This window comes from Colletotrichum karsti (genome assembly GCF_011947395.1).
Source record: "Colletotrichum karsti strain CkLH20 chromosome Unknown Scaffold12, whole genome shotgun sequence".
Taxonomy (NCBI): Eukaryota; Fungi; Ascomycota; class Sordariomycetes; order Glomerellales; family Glomerellaceae; genus Colletotrichum; species Colletotrichum karsti.
Window position 1 is genome coordinate 376,716 of NW_024065912.1, and position 19,881 is coordinate 396,596.

General features: G+C 55.4%; 4 protein-coding genes across 4 annotated transcripts; 1 reads left to right on the forward strand and 3 right to left on the reverse strand.

Annotated features, from left to right (window-relative positions):
- Nucleotides 1-619: 619 nt before the first annotated feature.
- On the reverse strand, nt 620-1,645 carry CkaCkLH20_04510 (uncharacterized protein; the record flags this gene model as incomplete). Its single annotated transcript, XM_038887229.1, has 1 exon — nt 620-1,645. One exon carries the CDS (start codon nt 1,643-1,645, stop codon nt 620-622), a length of 1,026 nt encoding a protein of 341 aa, XP_038747395.1.
- Nucleotides 1,646-4,516: 2,871 nt separating this feature from the next.
- On the reverse strand, nt 4,517-6,031 carry CkaCkLH20_04511 (uncharacterized protein; the record flags this gene model as incomplete). Its single annotated transcript, XM_038887230.1, has 1 exon — nt 4,517-6,031. The coding sequence occupies one exon, from the start codon at nt 6,029-6,031 to the stop codon at nt 4,517-4,519; it is 1,515 nt and encodes a 504-aa protein (XP_038747396.1).
- Nucleotides 6,032-8,066: 2,035 nt separating this feature from the next.
- On the reverse strand, nt 8,067-10,327 carry CkaCkLH20_04512 (uncharacterized protein; the record flags this gene model as incomplete). Its single annotated transcript, XM_038887231.1, has 3 exons — nt 8,067-9,088; nt 9,138-9,417; nt 9,482-10,327. 3 exons carry the CDS (start codon nt 10,325-10,327, stop codon nt 8,067-8,069), a joined length of 2,148 nt encoding a protein of 715 aa, XP_038747397.1.
- A 7,349-nt stretch (nt 10,328-17,676) lies between these two features.
- CkaCkLH20_04513 (alternative nadh-dehydrogenase) lies at nt 17,677-19,549 on the forward strand (the record flags this gene model as incomplete). Its single annotated transcript, XM_038887232.1, has 3 exons — nt 17,677-18,049; nt 18,115-19,419; nt 19,476-19,549. The coding sequence occupies 3 exons, from the start codon at nt 17,677-17,679 to the stop codon at nt 19,547-19,549; spliced, it is 1,752 nt and encodes a 583-aa protein (XP_038747398.1).
- Nucleotides 19,550-19,881: the final 332 nt, after the last annotated feature.

The window sequence follows — 19,881 nt, forward strand, 5'->3', positions numbered from 1 at the left end:
AACATACCGTGACAAAGACAACCAACGTGACGTGAATAAAAAGCACCACGCCAACCACGATCAGGCCCCTTGGTGATCTCGGGAAAGGCACGCTGGTGAACAACGAAATAGTAGGTGTATCTGTGATGTCGAAATACGGTAGCCTGTCGTAATATGCCTGGCGGGCCAGGGTTGTGTAGTATGCTTGGAGGGCTCTCACTGGGCTATGCGTGCTTTGGATAATATCTTGGAAGATGTGATTATGGAGTTGACTATTGTTTTGGAAAAACAACATGTAGTCGACATCGACTTGGTTGTTGCCTGGTAAGAAATTTGCGCTACCTGGGCCCGTAAGTATGTTGAGTTTGCACTCAGTGCAAAATATGTTGCCAGAAGCTTGATAGTCGCCCAGTGCATTTTGAATGAATCCCTGAGCTGGGGATAGGATGTAGTCGAGGTCTTGAGTCTTCGACCTTTCATATGCGAGTGATATTTGACCCCTGAGCTGTTCCGGTGTTGTTTCTAGGACTGTCGGATGGCTGTCTGTTGCACCCGTCGCTCCATCTATTGGCCCATCTTCGTCCAGCTGTTGCCGAACAGGTGTAATCCCAAACCGTCTAGCTGTGGCATTCCAAGTCGTTCAAATCGGTTCCTTAATGACCTTCTCGGTTCTCAGCGAGACATTTGCGTCGAACGAAACAAAAGAATCAAAACATAGCGTAGTGGCGATGCGCCATCCTGGTAATTTTGGTACAGTAAACACGAGCCACTCGTTTTCTTGCTTAACAACGAGCTGTTCAGCCCTTCCGCGCAGTTCCGGCAATTTGGGATCTACATGGAAGAGAATACCGTGACCGTCCAAGTCGAAGCTATCGTCTGTCTGGTTGGCAAACGTAGGGTACGACGCGGCAGGCGTAATGTTCATTAGTTGATAAGCGCGGCCAGTCATCAGTGGGATTTTGTCGCCTTTCAGATAATAGGCTGGTTCGTATCTGGTCGTCTCGCCGCCAGTTTGGTTGCTGGACACGTTGAATATATCGGCAGTCGTAGACCCAACGATTTGCGGATAACGCGGGTCCAGTGAAGACAGCAGTCGTGGGCCTTCAGCAATGTCTGACTGCACCACGTTCCATTCCGTAGCGCTTTGGCCGAACATGATGTTTGTTGTCGGGTCTTCGAGGTCGACATAAAATGACCCATTTCGAACTGATTCGTTGTAAAAGAAAGAGACCCTGGGCAATTCATCTAACTCCGTCAGACTGGGAGCCAGGGTCACTGGCTCGTGTGCTAGAATGAGACCAGCCGGTGTGACGTCCGGGTCCACGCTGATAGCTCCGCTGAGAAACCAACGGTCGAGGAGTCCCCCGCCAGAGCCACCCAGAGCCCTAGCCACAAGGGCGATGCTGTGGCCCGCATGCATCCTCGGTCGAACGCACACTACTCTGGAGTCCACGACCGTGGCTGTTCCAGAGAAGGTTGAGATTGAGCCTCGTTGATCTTCGCTCGCAAATGGGAGAAAAGCCCTATGAGTCAGACCTGTGTCTACCACAGCGTCCGTCACATCTCCTGTTCTGGTGTAGTCTCCAACATTGTAATCCTCATGATTTTGCGCGAAGGCTGGAAAACTGTTAATGGGCTCCGCCCAGTACATTCTTGGCTTTTCCATTCGTGCTGCAGTCTGATTGATATTCTGGAAGGACATGCCTGTCAGTGTGGCGTTCATCATTTCACCTCCCGTTAAGGTGCCTGTCTTGATATCGGCCAACAAGATAGTTGACGTGAATTGAAGGATTAGCGTAGTGCAATACAAGAGTGAGACCACTCCACCCCAGAAGCCTACCGCACTGAGCATACTGCTCGAGGGAAGCAAAAGGCTCAGAGGGCCGTTGTTCACAGTGCGAAGGGGTGAGACAGCAGCGAAGCTGTACATTGTGACGCCACGTCGTTCAAGTATGATACTGGCCAGCATCGAGGTCGCACCACTGAATGGGTCAGACTTTTCTACATGTTGTACGAAGCCAAGCTGGGGAGCGTCTCACATCGCCTGAACAGATACAGCCGTTCGTAAAATCACAGCCGAGATCGTTATCGAGATCAGCGCTCGTTCGCTCAACACGATGTTCAGCCATGCGCGACTGTGTTGAGTTCCATTCGGGAACGACCACAAAAACCCCAAATACGCCATTGTGCCAATGATGGACAGCAGCGACAGCAACAGCGTTGCAGATGTCCAAAGGGACAGCTTGCCAAACATCGAGAAACTTGTACGTTGAGAGTTTTCCTGGGTGGTAGCTGAGTTGGCCTCTGGATATGACACGTCTTCGAAATTCTCTGTTCTTTCTTGGCCGGCCTCACTAGTATTAGACGGCAATGACGTGATGGATATGAGGGATGCGCGACTGGAATCCTCTCGTACACCAGGTTCGCGTGACCGAGCCTCATCTTCGGCGGATGAAGCTGCCGATACGGTAGTCCACCGTCCTCTGTCCATCATTGGCCTTGAAGATGAGGAAATGCGCTTGTCGCTCATTTCAATAGCCTCTTGTTCGCTCTCCCCGACCGCTTGGCGGTGGGGAACAAGACGGTAGGAAGGAGTCATCCTCCAAAGTAGCCGCCTGTATCTTACGAAGAAGGTGAGTCCTGAGTCAAAGCAATGAGCTGATGGTGTTTGTAATTGAGGAAGGAATGCAGTGACAAGCGTGGCGATAGCTTCTTCATATAGTGAGAGGTACAACCTTACTGCGAGCCTGATGCATTTCAAATCAAATACTGCCTTGGCGAAGCAACATAGCTAACCAGGCAGGATCATGATCCTGGTATGAGCTGAGTACCTACAAACCAAGAAATTGTTCATCGATTGGCGGCTCTGTATGCATGTCAGACTAGATATCGGTTAACGCGTACGTAGGCTTATTGGTGCCTCTTAGGCTGGCGAGTTAAAAACCTCCTTGAAGCCTCCGATTGCTCTGAGGGATTCTCGACTTCTCTCTGGCAGATTCTGTTACTACTACTCCCTTCAAGGGTATGTAAGTCCCTCAACCATCTGTGAAAAGCTGCCCTTGGACGACGAATCTTCTGTCAGTCTGCGTGTCTCGCTCTGTTTACCCCTACTTGCGCACTGCTCGCGCAGCATTGGAACGTTGGGCAATGCAGCTGCAATTAAGTGACCAAAGGGCACGGGGTGGTGCAGTAGGCAGTAGCGTCACATCTGGAGAAGGCAACGCCCGCCACCCACATTTCCACCCACCACCCTTTCAAAGGTTAACTTTAGTAAGGTAAACATGTAGAAAGAAGTAATTATGAATAGAGGATAGCCTAGTAGTATAATAATAGAGATATAATTAAGCACTATTTTATATGCTAAGTTAGTTAAAATCCTACTCTTTTAGATAACTATAGATGACTGCTTAAACTTGATATTGATATAAACTTCAGATAAGTCTTCAATAGTCCGAATGAGCAATTTCACCGAGGAATGATAGAGATGGTCACAAACAAAAATCCATATCCCACGCCAGTGTATCCCCAAACTTGTTCAATTCGAAAGTCTTCAACCTCCCCTCACGCCCTCCACTTACTGAGACCCTTCGGTACTGTACGCCGGAGAGAGTCCTGGTCGTCGTTCCAATAACCTCTCAATCTCTTGGTTGTACAATCAGTACACCTAGCAGAATTACGACATAGTAATGGACGACGCAAACCCTAAGGTTCATTTAAAACCCGAGAACAGGCACCATCTAAGAGTCGCCAAAACCGACAGTGATGTTCACGAGATCCTGGTTCCTCCGCTTGAAGAAACCGACCGGGAGTCTGAAGGGGTCTGCCCAGAGACATCTCGGGTGCTGGATAACTTTCCTTCTTCGAGCACCGAATGATCAACAAGATCTCGGAGAAGCCGCAGTGCTGCTGTTATGTGTGGCTCAAATCAGCAATTAATCCAGCCGTCGACTTTCGTAGACGTCGTTTGTTCTGGTGCTCTACCACCAAGTCCAGCTGGAAGAAGAACATGTTAATGCTAGCACGGGTTTTGTCAGCCAAAAAACGGAACTCGGATGATGTGGAAGATGATCTGGTGCGACAGAATATTTGGGTCTTGCTTGGCAGCTTCGCATTTTCGGCTGCTCGCGTCATGTAGCAATCCTCTTCACAGTATCCAGTAGTCTTGATGTTGCCCACAGCTTTCTATCACTCAAAATCAGGTTGCTGTAGCATCGCATGAGGTATCTGCAACGACATAGAGGGCATGGGTAGTTCGAAGGTCGACAAAGTCATTTTGACTTCTAATGAGCCTTCAACACGGGTGAATAACATAGTCGCAAGCTCTATCTGTTTGATGAAATATTCATGAATTCGTAACTCTAGATATCCTCAGCTACCTAGGCCCATGGTATATCCCCTCCAAAGAAAAGCAAACAGTGAGCAACACCTAAACCGGTGGTGCAAGAAATATGCCGTCTGGCCATGAGAACCCATTAAAACGCCAGACATATGCAAATAAAAATGCCAAATGTTAAAAACCCCCCACCACACCGACGCTTCAGAAATGCACACTCCTCTTCTTGGCAATCTTTTGCTTCCGCTCCTCCTCGGCCCGGTCCCGGTGGAAGAAGTTGCTGACGCTGGCAGCCGTGTTCCCGTACGGGCCCTGGAGCAGCCCAGACATCAAGTTCGGGAGCTTGCCGCGGCCGCCCTGCTGCTGCTGCTGCGGCGGCACTTGCTGCTGGGATGGCGGCTGTTGCTGCGGCGCGAACTGGACCTGCGGCGGCGGCCGGTACGCGCTCGTCCCCGGCTGGCCCTGATGCTGATAAGGTCCCGCGCTGGACGGTCGGGGTGGCTGCGCCGGGGCGACGTGCCACGATCCGGCGCCGCTGCCGGGCGGGGGCTGATGACGCGGGGGCAGGTTCGGCGTGGGAGCGTTGGGCGGGACGCCGTATAATCTCCTCAGCCGCTCCGTCTCCCTCTCGATCTCGGCCTCCTTTCGCCGACGCTCCTTGTCCTCCTTCTCCAGCATCTTCGTGATGCGCTTCGCTTCCTCGGCATCCCGGCGCTCGCGCTCGCGGGCCTGGCGCTGCTCTTCGGCCACCATGGCCTGCAGGCGCTTCGTCTCGTTGTCGATCTCCCACTGCTGACGGGCGTTGGGACGCGGCGGGCCGTTGTTCACGTTCATGGGCTGCTGTGCGGGAGGCGATGCGGGCTTGTTGCCGATGGCACCAGACATGGCGGCCACGGGGGCGACCTGGGGCGGAGGGGGTTTGGAATTTTTCCTTCGCCCGGACACAGCAGGCGGGGTGGCAGTAAGGTTGAATACGTTTTGCCTTGGGTTAAGGAACAGGTCGCGCAAGACCTCGGCACCAAGCAGCAGCACAATATCCAGACCCTTGCGGTCTTCAACGTCCACACGCTGCAGGTTGGGCTCGTAGATGGTCACGGCGCTCTCGTGCTTCTTGTCCTTAAACATGGCGACTGTGATATCGGGTTCCTTGCTCTTCTTGCCGGCCACGCTCTTGCCGACCATATAGCACGTCATATCCCTGCTCAGTCTCCCGTCGCGCTTCCAGCGGAAGACCACCTTTGGCACGGTGTCGCTAATGGGCGGGTCGTCGGACGAGCGGTCGAGCATACTGGCGCTGGGCTCGCGGAAGCTCTGCTCGGGCATCTCGAACTCCCAACTGTCGCTCTTACCCCAGCTACCGGCCTTGGTCTTGATGACGACCTGCGAGTCCGGGTTGTAGAGTTGGAGGGTCACCTGGTCTGGGAGGATGGGCTGCGGAGGTGCGGGGGAGCCGTTCTGGGCGCGGGCCTCGGCGGCGGAGAGGGTTGGTTGTGTCCATTCCGGCTCGACGAGGACTTCAGCGTAGATGATGTGTTGCGACGCGATGTCTGTGAGGGCGGAGGCGTACTTGTTGCGGGCTGCTGGGTTGGAGGAGTCGGCGCGCTTGAGGACGTATTGGGGTGTCGGGTCGGAGCCTTGGTGGGTGAAGTAGAGCACCGTGTTGGAGGGGTTTTCGGAGGAGGGGCGGAAGTGGAATGTCGGTAGGTTTTCGTCGAGCATGATGGCGGATTATTCTCGGCGGCTCCCGAGCTGCTCGTGGATGTAGTCTAGAGGTTCGCGAGAAAGAAGCTTTCCTGTCGTTTGGAGTCCGGTGAGATTTGGGCAGGTAGATAAGAAGTAGGCAGGCCTCGGATCAGGCTGCCGTAATGGGACCTCGAACAATAGAGGTGCGCAAGGTCAAGTGGGCTGAGTCTCAGTAGCGTCCGTCACCCGTCTGTCTTGGCTGTGATGAATCAAAGACAATGTCACCGCCCAAGGAAAAAGGGCCAAGAAAGAAGCTAAGCGCCGGCCACGTGAATCGAGACGAAAAGGAAGCGCAACGTTCCGGAAGGGACTGCGGAAGGAGGAACAAGCTGATGGAAGATTGATCAGACGAGGGACCTGAGAAAGTGTAGTAAAAAAAGAAAAGCCGAAGAGGTAGATTTTGTATGTGGACTAGACAGGGCTCCGTCGTCGAGAAATGTCGAAGCCTGGTCGGACGTTGTTAATCGTGGAGAATAGAAAGCGTGGTCGCAGGATGGCGGCGGTTCAACCTTGCTTGGACATGAACTTGGAGCATGTTGCGCCGCCCCTCATCCTCATTCAGCGCAGCAGCGACAGACAATGCTGTGTTCCATTGCGTACGTCAACGAGCCCCCGCCCTGCCGCTCGCTGCAGCTCCCCAAAGGCGTTCCCCACAATTCCCCTTCGGCTCCGCCACAGCCGTGAATCCCTTACGCGGTATTCGTCGGGTACAGAAGCCCATGATCGGAGTTATTCGGCCTGTGATTCGTCCGCTCGCCGGCACGGGTAGACTCGACGTTGCGGCTGTGCACCAAAGCCAGAAAGGCGCAGAGCACCTCGAACCTGGAACCCATCAACAACACCCGACTGGACTTGTTGCTCATTCACTGTGAGAACGAGGCCCGAGGACCCGCAAACGTTTTGGAACCACCCGTTCCCGAAACGCGCGGCCAATGGGAGGTGACATCCAGTCTGGAATTGATTTGCTTCCAGAACCCGCATTGCGCTGCTGATTGAGGTGACGATGGCGCGGGCTGTGTGTGGCTGCTGCGTAAGCCGTCTTTCGACATTCCGCTCTTCTGTATTTTCGCTATAATAATATGGGAAGATCAATAGGGATAAAATCCGCCTTGGCGCTGGAGAACACGTCACGGCCAGATTCTAGCGTGCGGTATCCCGGGGGCTGGGCAGGAATGAAGCTTGATCTGACCGCTGCTTCAAGCACAAACACCGTCTTAGCGTCGCGCGGGGTTTTTGATGGCGATGGCTATGAAGTACTTCAAAACTCGCGGCTGGAGAGCAAATGCCATGGTGTGGGAATCAAAGGAGGTCGAGACAGCAAGATTCTCCTCTACAGACTCACACATCAATGCCCCCAAAGGATTGATGAATGTTAGGGTTGGGCCTCAAGGCATGTAAGTGCCGGCCACGATGGCGAAAAGGCCTCATCATCACCAAGCTGGGCCATTCTTGGCTGCCCACGAGAGTTGGAGAGAATCCCGGACAATATGTACCTTAGCAGCAGTTCCTAAAATAAGAACAGACTTGAACGCGTTCGTCGAGATGATCGCCCGACAAATCAGCAGCCCAGGTGCCTGACGATCACGAACCCACCAATGGGAACACCCGCACCTCCTCACTCGCTTTTCCGATTCACATACAGACCAGGAACGACAGCAATCATCAAAGAATATGTGCATTGTTGTACTTTTAAATTATTGTCTCCTCACCCAACCGCTCCTCTCCTCCAAATCGGCTATGTGTACAATGGCAGCTGGGAGCTACACGTGTGGACTATGTGTCAAACTCTGCAGGACCTCCCAAGCGCCAGGCTTGAAGAGAAGGTGTTGCTGGAGTTCTTTGGGTACTGTGATGCTTGATTTATACTACCGCCCTTGGATGGCTGGTCATGTCTGTGATATGATGGTATTACAACCGCTCCCATGCATCCCCTTTTGACTTTCCTGCCTCTCAGCGCCGTGCTTGGGTATGAAAACAAAGAGAAAGTGACTGTGGTCCTTGTCACGTCTGGCTACGACGCGGTCGACGGCGCCGGGTCAGGTCGTCGAGGTATCTCGCCATCCGGCATCATCATGGTGAATTGTGGTTCGGGGGGGAGACCGTTTTGGCCCGTCCCGGCCGGCAGTCCGGGAACGGGAGGCACGTCTTCATCAGTCTCCGGCCGCGTCTGCGCTCTCTTCACACGGCCTGTCTGCTGGTTAACCCAGCTGTTGACCGTCCGGAACCTAGGCGGCAAGTCTTCGCTAGTCTCGGTATACACCGTATCGCGGTTGCTCTTGCTCATCCATGAGAAGTGACCACCGTTTTGGGAGGCGCGGAACGGGTTGGACACGGGAGGAGGCGGTTGCAAGGCCATTCCAGGGACTACAATGTCGCCGTCACCGAAGCCGGACGAAATCGATGACAGCTCGCTGGCTCTGTTGACTTGCCGCCTGTTGGGATCGTACGCATCCGACGGTTGACGAGCCAACTCCGACTGGTTGAAGTATGCTCCAGCCCCCATACCTGAACGTAACGTCATGCTGGGATCCGTAGGAGTACCGTATTGTCCGATGATGTGAGTAAGAGATTGGCTGGGCGCATGGCTGACGAACGTGCCCGTTTGTGTGTTATATGTGCCGACCTGGCTAGTGTAGTTGCTCTGGCCGTTCATGGGGTTTGCCCTCATCTGTAGTGTGCCCGTCGGGCTGACGGTCAAGGGACTGCCCCGGTTGTCTGCTGGTGACATGTAGCTGGCACCGTATCCCGAGCCCGGACCATAGTTCATTGGCTTTCCGTCGGGACCGTAGACATCGGTATTCAGTCTCAAGGTTCCTCTGGGCCCCTTTTCATATTGCGACGGGTGAATGCTCTGATTTCCGTCAAGGTTTTCCCAGCCACCGCCGCCGGATCGGTTCTTGAAGAAGGGAATCTTTGCTCCGAATCCCGGGGTGTCGCCACGGTATGAGGAATCCCGATCTCTCTTGGCCCTGGCGGCTCTCTTGACCGTCCTCCACACAATCCAGCCAAGGAAGCAGGCAAAGATGAACGAACCTTCATCACGTTAGCTGTGTCCACTCTCGCCGTGACACCAGATACGTACCAATTGAACCGACAGCGATGAGTGCGTGCTCTGTCTCGGGGTTCATACGTGGTGGCCTGCCGTCATCCTTGTCGGGACGGCTCGTTCCAGCCTGTCCTGGGAGAGCTGAGATGGTCTCAGCTGGAATGACTGCTGATGCCAAAGTGGCAGTGACTGTAGGCGTAGTGTGTCCATCAAGTCCCTTCCTCGGTGCAGATGGCTCCACAGACGGCAAAGGGGGCAGGCCAGTTGTCCTCGGCGGCGGAGCCGGAGGCGGTAATGAAGGCGTTGGATAATTCGACTGTTTAGGTAAGGGCTCCTGTCATTAGCAACGCACTTTTTGAACAGCACATGAGGCCACTTACAGGGTTACCAGTAGGCATCATCGTCGAGATCAGTGTGACGGTACGCGCAGGAGCTGTTACGGTCATCGTCTCTGGCGGCGGCGGCTGACCTGGTGAAGGCGGAGGGGGAGGAACTTCCTCGGGAGGCGGTGGTGGCGGCGGGTCGGGCTCTGCCGGTGCCAAAACAGGGGGAGGCGGTGGTGGTGGCTCCTCGGGCTCAGGTGGACGCTGGACGGGAACATTTGGTTGAGCAACGGGCGTCCCGGCGGCCGGCGGAATGGAAGCCGAGGGAGTGGGTGTTACCTTGGGTGGTGCCGATACAGCTGGTAAAGCCGAGATCTTGGGCGGTGCTGATACTCGCAACGGAGGAGCTGAGACTTGCGGGAGTGCGATGGCGGGTGGAATGGATAGTTGCGGGCGAGCGGGTGCTGCTGGTACTGCTGGCGCAGGTCGAAGCGTGGCCACGGGCAGCGGGGTCTGCTGCTGAAGGTTCTTGGACGGCTTCGCTTTGGGCGTATCAGGGCTCGAAGGTTGTTCTTGTTGTTGCTGAGGAGGGTTCTTGAGCTTCTGCTTCCTCTGCGGGTTATCGCTGTCGCTGTCGCTACCGGATCGAGCCTCCACCCTGTCGGCGAAGTCGTGACCTGGGTTCACAACCCTCTCCCAAATGCCACCTGCTGCCCTCCTGACTTGCGTGGCGTAGTCATCGTCGGTGTCGGCACCGCGTTCCTTGAAAAATGACGGTATTTGAATGTTGGCGGGGCGGGCGGCTCGTCTCTTGGGCTTTTCGCCCCGTTGAACTGCGTGAGGAGCCATTCCCTCTTCCTCAAACATCCTATCCTTCCAGTCCAGACCGAAGATAGTCGCCAAGATGTTCCTTTTGTCAATCGGTTCCGACCATGGCCCTCAGCTAATCCAAGATCGATAGTAATACGAGTCGGTGAAGTCGACGATTCGAAGTGGGAAATATTCGTGTGGGCAGACGTCGAGTCGATTGCCAGTGATAAAAACAGATCCAAAGTAAAAAGATACAAGACGAAGTAGACGACAGTGCCAGCAAAGGGGTCTAGAAGAATCGAAAGGAATAAGGCCGGCCTTGGTATGTGAAGAATGAAAAAAGTGGTGAACGCCAAACAAGTGGCGGTGTTGGTGACCAAGAGAGGGAGAAGAGGGAGAAGGGAGGGAAGAAGAGAAGCAGCCGAGAGAAAGGCGACAGTATGTATCAGATTGGGTCGATCATCTATCCACCATTCGCGGGGAGACCCATGCTGCATGACAGATGGCCCCCCGAGATGGTTCAGGGATGGATCCAGACACCCCGGGCGGGCACCAGCACTGACTGGGACTGGCGCAGGAACTGGCACGCGAAAGCCGATGGGTGCGGCGCTCTAGTGGGTGGTCCGTGGACAACAAGTCAGCGGTCACTCGCGTGGTTGGGTATTGTCATGCGGTACCTGAGTAGGGGCTGAGAGATTTGGATTCGACGAGACGAGACGGCACGGCGAGAGACGAGGCCATTCGTCATCCAGTTGGTGATTCCATGCTTCCGTTCCTGATTCTTCGACCGCGAGGGTCAAGGCCCTGTGTTCTGCTCAGACTGGTTATTGTCTTGGCAGGCCGAACACGACTGCTCTGCAACACCTAGAGGCTGAGTCCAGATGATGATGAGTTGAGGCATTCACAACTTGATACTCTGCAGTACTCAGAACAGACTTGCCCGAAAGGAGGGACGACATGGAGGAAGGTCCACCCCTCCCCTCCCTCCTTCCCCTACCTCCTGCGGTAGCCGTACTGCGTACAGACAGAAGCGTATCCGTAGTGGTAGCGTGCGGTATAATCCATATCTCATTCTCCCGGCGTCTAGAGACAGGGACCCTGGCCAGCGTCGGCAGTGATTGGTATGGACTGGAACCAGTGCGCAGCGAGCGTAGACGAGGAACAGAAGCTTGTAAGGGACAATCATTGCCTCAGCAGGCCTCCAGGCGTTGAAGGTCCGGCGGCGAACGGAGACGCTGAGGGCAGGGGGCGAGGCGAGACAATACGGGGGTAGCTTCATCCCCAAGCCGGTGGAGGAGGGCCGGCGGCCGGCGAAAGAGAAGGCCAGAAAAGGCAGAACGGAAGCTGGGAAGCCATCAGGAGGGCCAGTCTCAGGGACACCCCCAGTGTATGCAGTGCGCGTGGTGAAGATCGTGACGGGGTCTGGAGTGTGCTGTATCGCCGTAGAGAGAGAGTCTTTCAGTGAGAGAGAGAGTCCAGTTGAGAAAAAAGTGTGTGTATGGTCGTAGAGATGAGACAGAGAGCCGGCCAATCTGGTATCGATGCTGCGGTTTCGAAGAACCGAATCGGGAGAAGGTGGGAATGTGTAACGACTAGCAGGTGGCGGCATCAAGATTGCGGAGAATTTGTTAGTGCAACGAGGTCGGCCGGCATTTGAGGGGTCTTTTGGGTGCTGGCTGCGACAAAACTTGCAGGGGGCCATGCGTCTCAGCGTGGGAAAGAGCGGGTTTCAGGACAAGGGAGGGCCCGGTGCGAGCCGGGGGCACCTTCCATCTTGCAGAAACAGACCTCCACCACCAACATCACAGACCACAGACCACACACCAGAGAGAGACCAGCTTGACGTGACACTTTGGGCCTAGCCTTTTTCAGATTTCCCTCCCTCACATTTTACCGCCTTCATTCTTTACCACTCCAGGTCAACCTACCGGGAGAGCCTCCGGCGCACTGATATGTCCCCGCCGCCGGTGCTGCAACACCGCTGAGGCATTGCGCCGGTGTGCTGAACCGCACCTTCTGGACCTTCTCTACCGCTACCTACCATACGAAGTATCCTCCTCTCAAAAGACCTCAGTCATCATCCCCGTCGTGGTCGCATCTGGTCTACCACTTCAGGGGCTACCCAGCTGCCAGGGAGTGGAAAATCCGAACATCACTGCATCTCTGACACCTCGAGCACGGTACTCCCTCCCATCTTGTATGGGCAGCTCACACACCTTCGTGACCCGTCATCATCTCTCATTTGTTGCGTCGCGTGCCGGTGGGAAGTCGAGGTACGTTCCGACAGCTGAAGCTCCAACTCGGGTCGGAGGTAAGTGAGCTAACCAAAGTCAAGTCACGTCGATAGGCACGTTAGGCACCGACATGCCAGTTGAAGGGAAGGGAAAGCAAGGTAAATTTCATAAGGTGAGGCACACAAACTCGAGCCAAAAGGAGCCGCAACACACCAACACCAAACGTCCCTGTCGCTGTCGCTGTCGTTGTCGTGGTTCAGGAGTTGAACTGACTTTCGCCGTCTTTTCCGACCAGCCGTCATGCCGAATCAACGTCTCGTTCGACCCATCCTCCAATCCAGTCTCGTCTTCCCCTGAAAACAAAAAGAAAACCCCTGGGCTGCCAGTTGGAACCCTATCGTCATCCGTTCTGCCATACTATGCAGTACACGCCTGCAGAGGCTCGCATCACAGCTTGCCCAGGGTCCTCGGGTAGGTGAGGCTCTTCAACGTTCATGCTAACTGCCGTTATTGGCTTGGACCCCCCTGTCATTCCTCCAGCTGCCAGATCTGGGCTGCGGAAACGTCCATCGCTGGGCAAAACGCCCAGATTTTAGTTTGGCACTTGGATTCAATCAGCTTCTCTTAGACGAGAGGCTAGGCTACTGAAGTGATCCACATACAATTCTCTCTGGATTCAGAACTCTCATTGTGCTTTCCGAGCATTTCGGCCACATACTTTACAAGATAGCCGCTCCTCGTTCCCGTCACCCGCTTAGTCGGGGCGCTCGCCTCGCCTCGTTCTAGCCCCTGACAAACCAGCAGCCCCGGTCATCGTTCAGTCCTTCTCGAGTCTCGATAACGACTCGCAACTCCAGTCCAATACCACGCACGCCTGCTCGGAGTCGGCTACTTTTGCTATTGGTCTCGAGTTATGCTATACCCCCTCGGCGGGCGAGCCGCACGGCCTCCCCCCCAAACCTGACTCTCGTCACATTCTGCACACTTTTGCCGTCCTAGCCGGTCTCCAGGACCCGTTCTGCGCCCCTTGTTCTCACCTTGTCTTCATCTCATCCTCAACTTCAACACACCATACCGTCGGTATGCTGCTACACTTCGCAAGAGTTGTCGCACCGAAGAGGCAAATAAGCTCCCTTCTTGGCATCTGGAAACCTGCAAAGGCGATCAGAGCAACCCGTTACTCGCCCACTGATTGGCTCTCTCCCCTTTATTCAGACAGAAGCTTGAACGCAGGGCTTGCTTGGCCGTCATAGCCGGAAGTGTTGGAGGACAGAGTTCCGTTCCGCAAGAGCTTCTCGGCGAAGCTCTGTAAGGCAATTTTGCTGGGAACTCTGCTCTGCCTCTGCTCTGTGCTTCTGCGCTCTCCGCTCTCGCATGCGTTTTCTCTGAACCGTTTGCTGGGCGCTTTAACCGCATTCAACAGCGGACGAGAGTTATCTGGCCATTCTTGCATCTCGAAGCCATGGCGAGGGCTTGGCGATATATATTGACTGTGCTGGGAAACGCCAGATCGCGGGAAACCTTAAGGTCCCAAGCCGCCTCAAAACATATTGAATCAATATACTCGGTTTGGCCAGAGTCGCGATGCCATATTGCATCGCTATTGCATCGCGGGCGTCAATCACCCTGGCCGGGATCAACGTCGCTTGACAAATCTTCCGCGGCTTGGCTACCACGACATCATCGCCAAGCTTACGATCAACTACCAAGACGCGGGATGCCTTCTAACGCATGGGTAACGCCCACCCCAAGACAATTGTTCGTGAGATAGGCGAATGCGGGATACGTTGCAATGCAATGTTCTGGACTCTTGCTTTTCAACTCGCCCGCCGTCCCGACGCGTAGCCCCCAGCGACGGGGCATTCAACATGAAGAGAGCTAGCTGGTTCACCATCGACAAAGTGGCTCTTGGAGGACTCGATGTGGGCACCGTTTCCGCACCGCAAGTCGCCTCCCATCTACCGGCATAACTTGCGGGCATGGCTTCGAGCAGCCGCACTGGGGCAACATCATGCAGTATAAGCGCTGTCAAACGACGGGTGAGCTGAGAGTTGGCTCATGATCTCGACATCTGAAGCAGCAGCGGGTATCCCGAAGTTGGGCCTCACCAGACCCGTCAAGTTGAGGGCATCAGCGGAAATCCGGCACCGCGTGATGACGAAAAAACCGTTTGAAGCCCCCAATTCGGACTCATTCTCTGGAAAAGGCCGCGGACTGCGATCAAACGAGCGGTTAACTGACGCTTCACCTGCCTTGCTTCGTCTGAATGAAGCTCCTCCATGGCCTGGGTTTGACCCCACTTTCTCTCCTGCGTGAGAGCTAGTAGTCAGACACGACCCTGTTTCACATTTCCCACTCTGTTCGTCTAGTAGATACCACCTTACGCATCGGCCCTCCACTGCGGTTACTGCTGGCTCTTTTGGCCGAGTTGAGTTTGCGGCGTTTCAGTCCTTCGGGGCCCGGAAAGGTGAGGTTCTTGAACACGAGGTATCCGTTTCGTTTCTTCGCGGTAGTTTCTTTCGGGGCGATTCTTCGTTGGGTCTCCCGAGGGGCTGTGTAAGACCTCTGGCAACTACGTCTTCACCTTCACCTGCCTCTCCTGCCTCTCCTAGTTGAAGTCCGTTCCAGCGGTAGGGGCCATGAGGATGGCGACGATGAGGACGGTGAGCAGAGGACAACCTGGAGAACATCCTCAATTCTGGCAGCAGCAGCGACAACGATTGCACAGAAACAAGCAATCATATCAGCTACCAGTCAGACTTGTGGCCGCAGAGTATGGTGAATGGCTCCTGACGGACCCCTATTTTTTCCTTCCCGCCCACACTAGCACACCCGCTCGATCTCGGCCGGGGCCCTCTGGTTCGAACAACGAGTCTTGGCCAAAGGAAACTTTTCCTAAAAAGACCACCACGTCCGACGGGGTGAGAGCATCCTCAGACTCTCAAAATCGGGTTTGCGCCGAGCATGGGCTCAACAGCTCGACTACCCTACTCGGGTTTATACCGTGCCAGGTTCTCGTGTAGTACAACGATGCTCACTTATCCCTCAAGTCTCATCTCCAGACGAGCAGCGCATCGTCGGGGGTGAATTAGCAGGCGTCATGACAGGCTCTCGCGAGTGCACACCAAAGCGAGTTTCGCCAAGCATCGCCAAGATTTTTTTGCATCTCAAGATTCGAGCAAGACGCGCGAGAGGGTGTGCTGTGCGAGAGAAGTGGTGTTGAAGGTTGCAGAGCTGGGGGCAGCCGAGGCACGGTTGCAACTCGCGAGGACAAACATCAGGCCGAGGCGACACCAGAACACGTCAAACTGCGCAGCCACATGTCTGATGGTGATGGTGATGGTGAACCCGTCTGAGAGTTGTGTCCGTACGGACTGACGCAGAGACGAGACGTCGCCGGCGGTGGTTGGCAGTGAGACGATGGTCGTGAGTATATGGCGGCCAAGGACTCCTTTTTGTATGAAGGAGAGTGCGGGAGCCAAGGTCTAATTGATGACGCCAATAACCGCCAAGACCGAAAATGCGTTCTAACGCCGCTGGACCACCACCACCCATCCCCGCCGGCGTCGGCGACGATTTCGGAGGGGATGGGGCCTGCGATGTGGGGCCATCGGTCCGCTCAGGGCTGGTCGATACCCCGGAGGCGGTGCCTCGAGACGAGGCACCGAAATGGGTCGGAGGAATGGGAGGGAGCGGTGCGACACGCGGCGGAGGGCAATCTCGAAGACGTGGGAAAGGCTCGAGCCTCGGCCGGATGGAGTCGCCTGTCTACCCCATCCTCGGGAGCATCGGCAACTCGTCGGAATATTTGGAGGGTGGACCAATCTCGGGCTGGATGACTCCAAGCCTTACGGTAGCGTCATCAGCGATTGCGAAAGAGCCGCGAGCTAGACTTAAGAAGATCCCGGGTGATTCCACAAGACCGAGATAGAGTCGCTGGTTCGGAGAGGCTCGGAGAAGCGGCATGTGTTTTCTGGTCGCGTTCTTTCGGCGGGAGAAATAGGAAGAAACTAGGTTATCTCACGGGGGGAATTGGCGTCGCATGAGCTTTCACAAGCTTTTTGGGTTGCTCGGGGGAAAGGATGGCAGGTGAATATCGACATGAGTTGCATGTGTTTGAAATGAGGTCGTCGTGGGCGATTGCGAGTAAACAGCGGCTCTGCATTAACATTAAAGTGGCTGGTGGGTGACAGGTGAAAGTGGGCCCCCGGGTGAGCGGTATTAGTGACGTTTGTGTGTAACATCAGGTAATGATTTGCTACGTGCCGTGACCGCGGCACCGGGGATATCGAGGTCGGGAAACGGGAGGACAGGAGAGTGCGGAAAAAGAGCGCAATGGAGAAACCTGACTCATCTGGATTTGCGTTGCCATCACGACATCAAGGAAGGTAAGGTAGGCGCGGATGGTGAATGTCGAGCGGAAAATGAGGCCCGTAGAAATAAATTTTGTGAGTCGGACAAAACGCCGGGATTCGGCCGCTGTGGCCGTGACCGGGGCGGCGGCGGAGGGCTGCGCCGTTTTGGCAGCTGAGCGGTGCTTCCTCTCTCAGTCTTTGGATGAATGAGTGACTTGTGAAAGCGAAAAAGAGGGTGAATGAACCCCGATGGCCCACCCGAGCCACTGCCTTGGACCAAAGATCAAATGACACACTGATAGAGGAAAAAACAAGCGCTCCATTGGGAGGAGGAGGAGGGCGCGGCTACGCGGGAAGAAGGACAGTGACCCTGTAGTTAAGGTCTGTAGTGTCGTTATTCCCCCTGTGGTCCCCAGTTGGCAGTCCCAGCCAAGACCTGCCTGCTTGCGAAGTTGGCGAGCAACAGCGCTGTCGGCCAGAGGATTCCGCTCTCAGTCTACCCAATCACGTCTCGTCGTTCCGGTCCAAGCTTCTGATTGCCAGCGGCGGAGCGCGCTATCTCTGACCTCACCCCCGTAGCACCTGAAATTTTCTGCAAGCTTGGTGCGAGAAAAATACCGCCGACTCGGGAGGGTCCAGCCGCCGCATTTGCTCTTTTTTTGTTCGCTGCGTCACACACGGCACGCCCACCAGCTGGCCGCGCATATCCTTATCGTTCTCCGAATTCCCTCTTCCTCTCTTTTTTCCCTTTTGCTTCCTGTTCCTCTTTCCATTGAAGTCGTTCACCTTCCTCACCCATCCCACTACCCCTTACCGGTCACCGGAGACCTTCTCTCCCTCGACAATTGAAGCAATGGCTTCGACCGCCAGAGCCATGAGCTCCCTTCGCGCGGCCCAGCTCGTCCCGAGAGCTCCGCGCGCTGCTGCCAGCGCTGGTCGCAGAACCCTCACGACGACCTCCAGACAAGGCCTGCGCACCGTCGCCGCGAGGCCAGTAGCTGCCGCTGCTTCCAGAACCGTCGCGCGCCAGTTCCGCAGGGAGTACGCCGACGCCGCTCCCGTCAAGAAGCCCGGCAAGATTCGCAGGACCTTCAGATGGGTCTGGCGTCTTACTTACCTCTCCACCCTCGGTCTCTTCGCCTACGTCGGATACACCGTCTACGAGGACAGGCACTTTGAGGACCAGGTCGAGTTCGACCCTACCAAGAAGACTCTGGTTATCCTTGGTACGCACATCCGCCGCATACCCGTGTGGTTGCGACGACAAAGTTGGTACTGACGCCCTTGGCAGGCACCGGCTGGGGATCCGTCTCCATGCTGAAGAAGCTCGACACGGAGAACTACAACGTCGTCGTCATCTCCCCCAGAAACTACTTCCTCTTCACCCCTCTTCTCCCGTCATGCACGACCGGCACCATTGAGCACCGCTCCATCATGGAGCCCATCCGAACCATTCTCCGCCACAAGAAGGCCGCCGTCAAGTTCTACGAAGCCGAGGCCAGCTCCATCGACCCCGACAGGAAGGTTGTCAAGATTCTGGATACTTCGGAAATTAAGGGCTCAATGTCCGAGACTGAGGTCGCCTACGACATGCTCGTCATCGGTGTCGGAGCTGAGAACGCCACTTTCGGTATCCCGGGTGTGCGCGAGAACTCTTGCTTCTTGAAGGAGATTGGCGACGCCCAGGCTATTCGCAAGAAGATCATGGACTGCGTCGAGACCGCCGCTTTCAAGGACCAGTCCGCCGAGGATATCAGCCGTCTTATGCACATGGTTGTCGTCGGTGGTGGACCCACCGGTGTCGAGTTCGCCGGTGAGCTTCAGGACTTCTTCGAGGAGGACATCAAGCGTCTGGTTCCCGAGATCGCCGACCGCTTCAAGGTTACCCTGATCGAGGCTCTCCCCAACGTCCTGCCTTCCTTCTCCAAGCAGCTCATCGAGTACACCGAGAAGACCTTCGAGGAGGAGAAGATCGACATCCTGACCAAGACCATGGTCAAGAAGGTCACCGACCAGATGGTCGAGGCCGAGGCCACCGGACCCGATGGAAAGAAGCAGACCCTCAAGATCCCCTACGGTCTTCTCGTCTGGGCCACCGGTAACGCTGTTCGCCCCATCGTGCGCGACCTCATCTCCAAGATCCCCGCTCAGAAGGACTCCCGCCGTGGTCTGGCCGTCAACGAGTACCTCGTCGTTCAGGGCACCCGCGACATCTGGGCCATTGGCGACTGCGCCGTTGCCGGCTACGCCCCCACGGCTCAGGTCGCTGCCCAGGAGGGCAACTTCCTCGCCAAGCTCTTCAACAACATGGCCAGAACCGAGTCTCTCGAGGCCCGCGTCCAGGAGCTTAGCGGCAACCTGAACCTCCAGCCCGGCAACGCGGCCGATGTCGCCAAGGAGATTGAGGCTCACGAGCGCCAGCTCCGTCGCATCAAGGACATCAAGCCCTTCCACTACTCTCACCAGGGCAGCTTGGCCTACATCGGCTCCGAGAAGGCCGTCGCTGACGTCAGCTGGTGGAACGGCAACATCGCTAGCGGTGGTAGCATGACCTACCTCTTCTGGCGCAGTGCCTACCTTTCCATGTGCTTCAGCAGTAAGTTCCCGCCGCCGTACCTCGGCAAGACTTTAGCAAGCTAACAAACACAACAGCTCGCAACCGTCTCCTGGTCATCAACGACTGGCTGAAGTCCAAGGTCTTCGGCCGTGACATTTCACGAGAATAAGTTAGGTCGTTTCAGGCGTTCATAATCTTTTTTTCCTGCCCCCTCTAGGGCAAAACTGGGACATTACCTCTTTTCTTTTTTGTCTACTTTGTTTTCAGTAACTTCTCTTCGCTTCTTTTGTGTGTATGGTGCCGGGGAGCGAAACGATAGATCGATCGGCTTTTAATGGCTGGCGGGAAACGATAGACTGGGTAGAACTGGAACACACACGATCATCATCTGCCCCCCACAGAGAAGGAGGGGGAGAAAACATGACTACCCTGTATGAGTTGTCGCAATATCACCTGTACAATGCTGCTCTCGAGAGCCTCGGCCGTAAACGCTCGATGCGT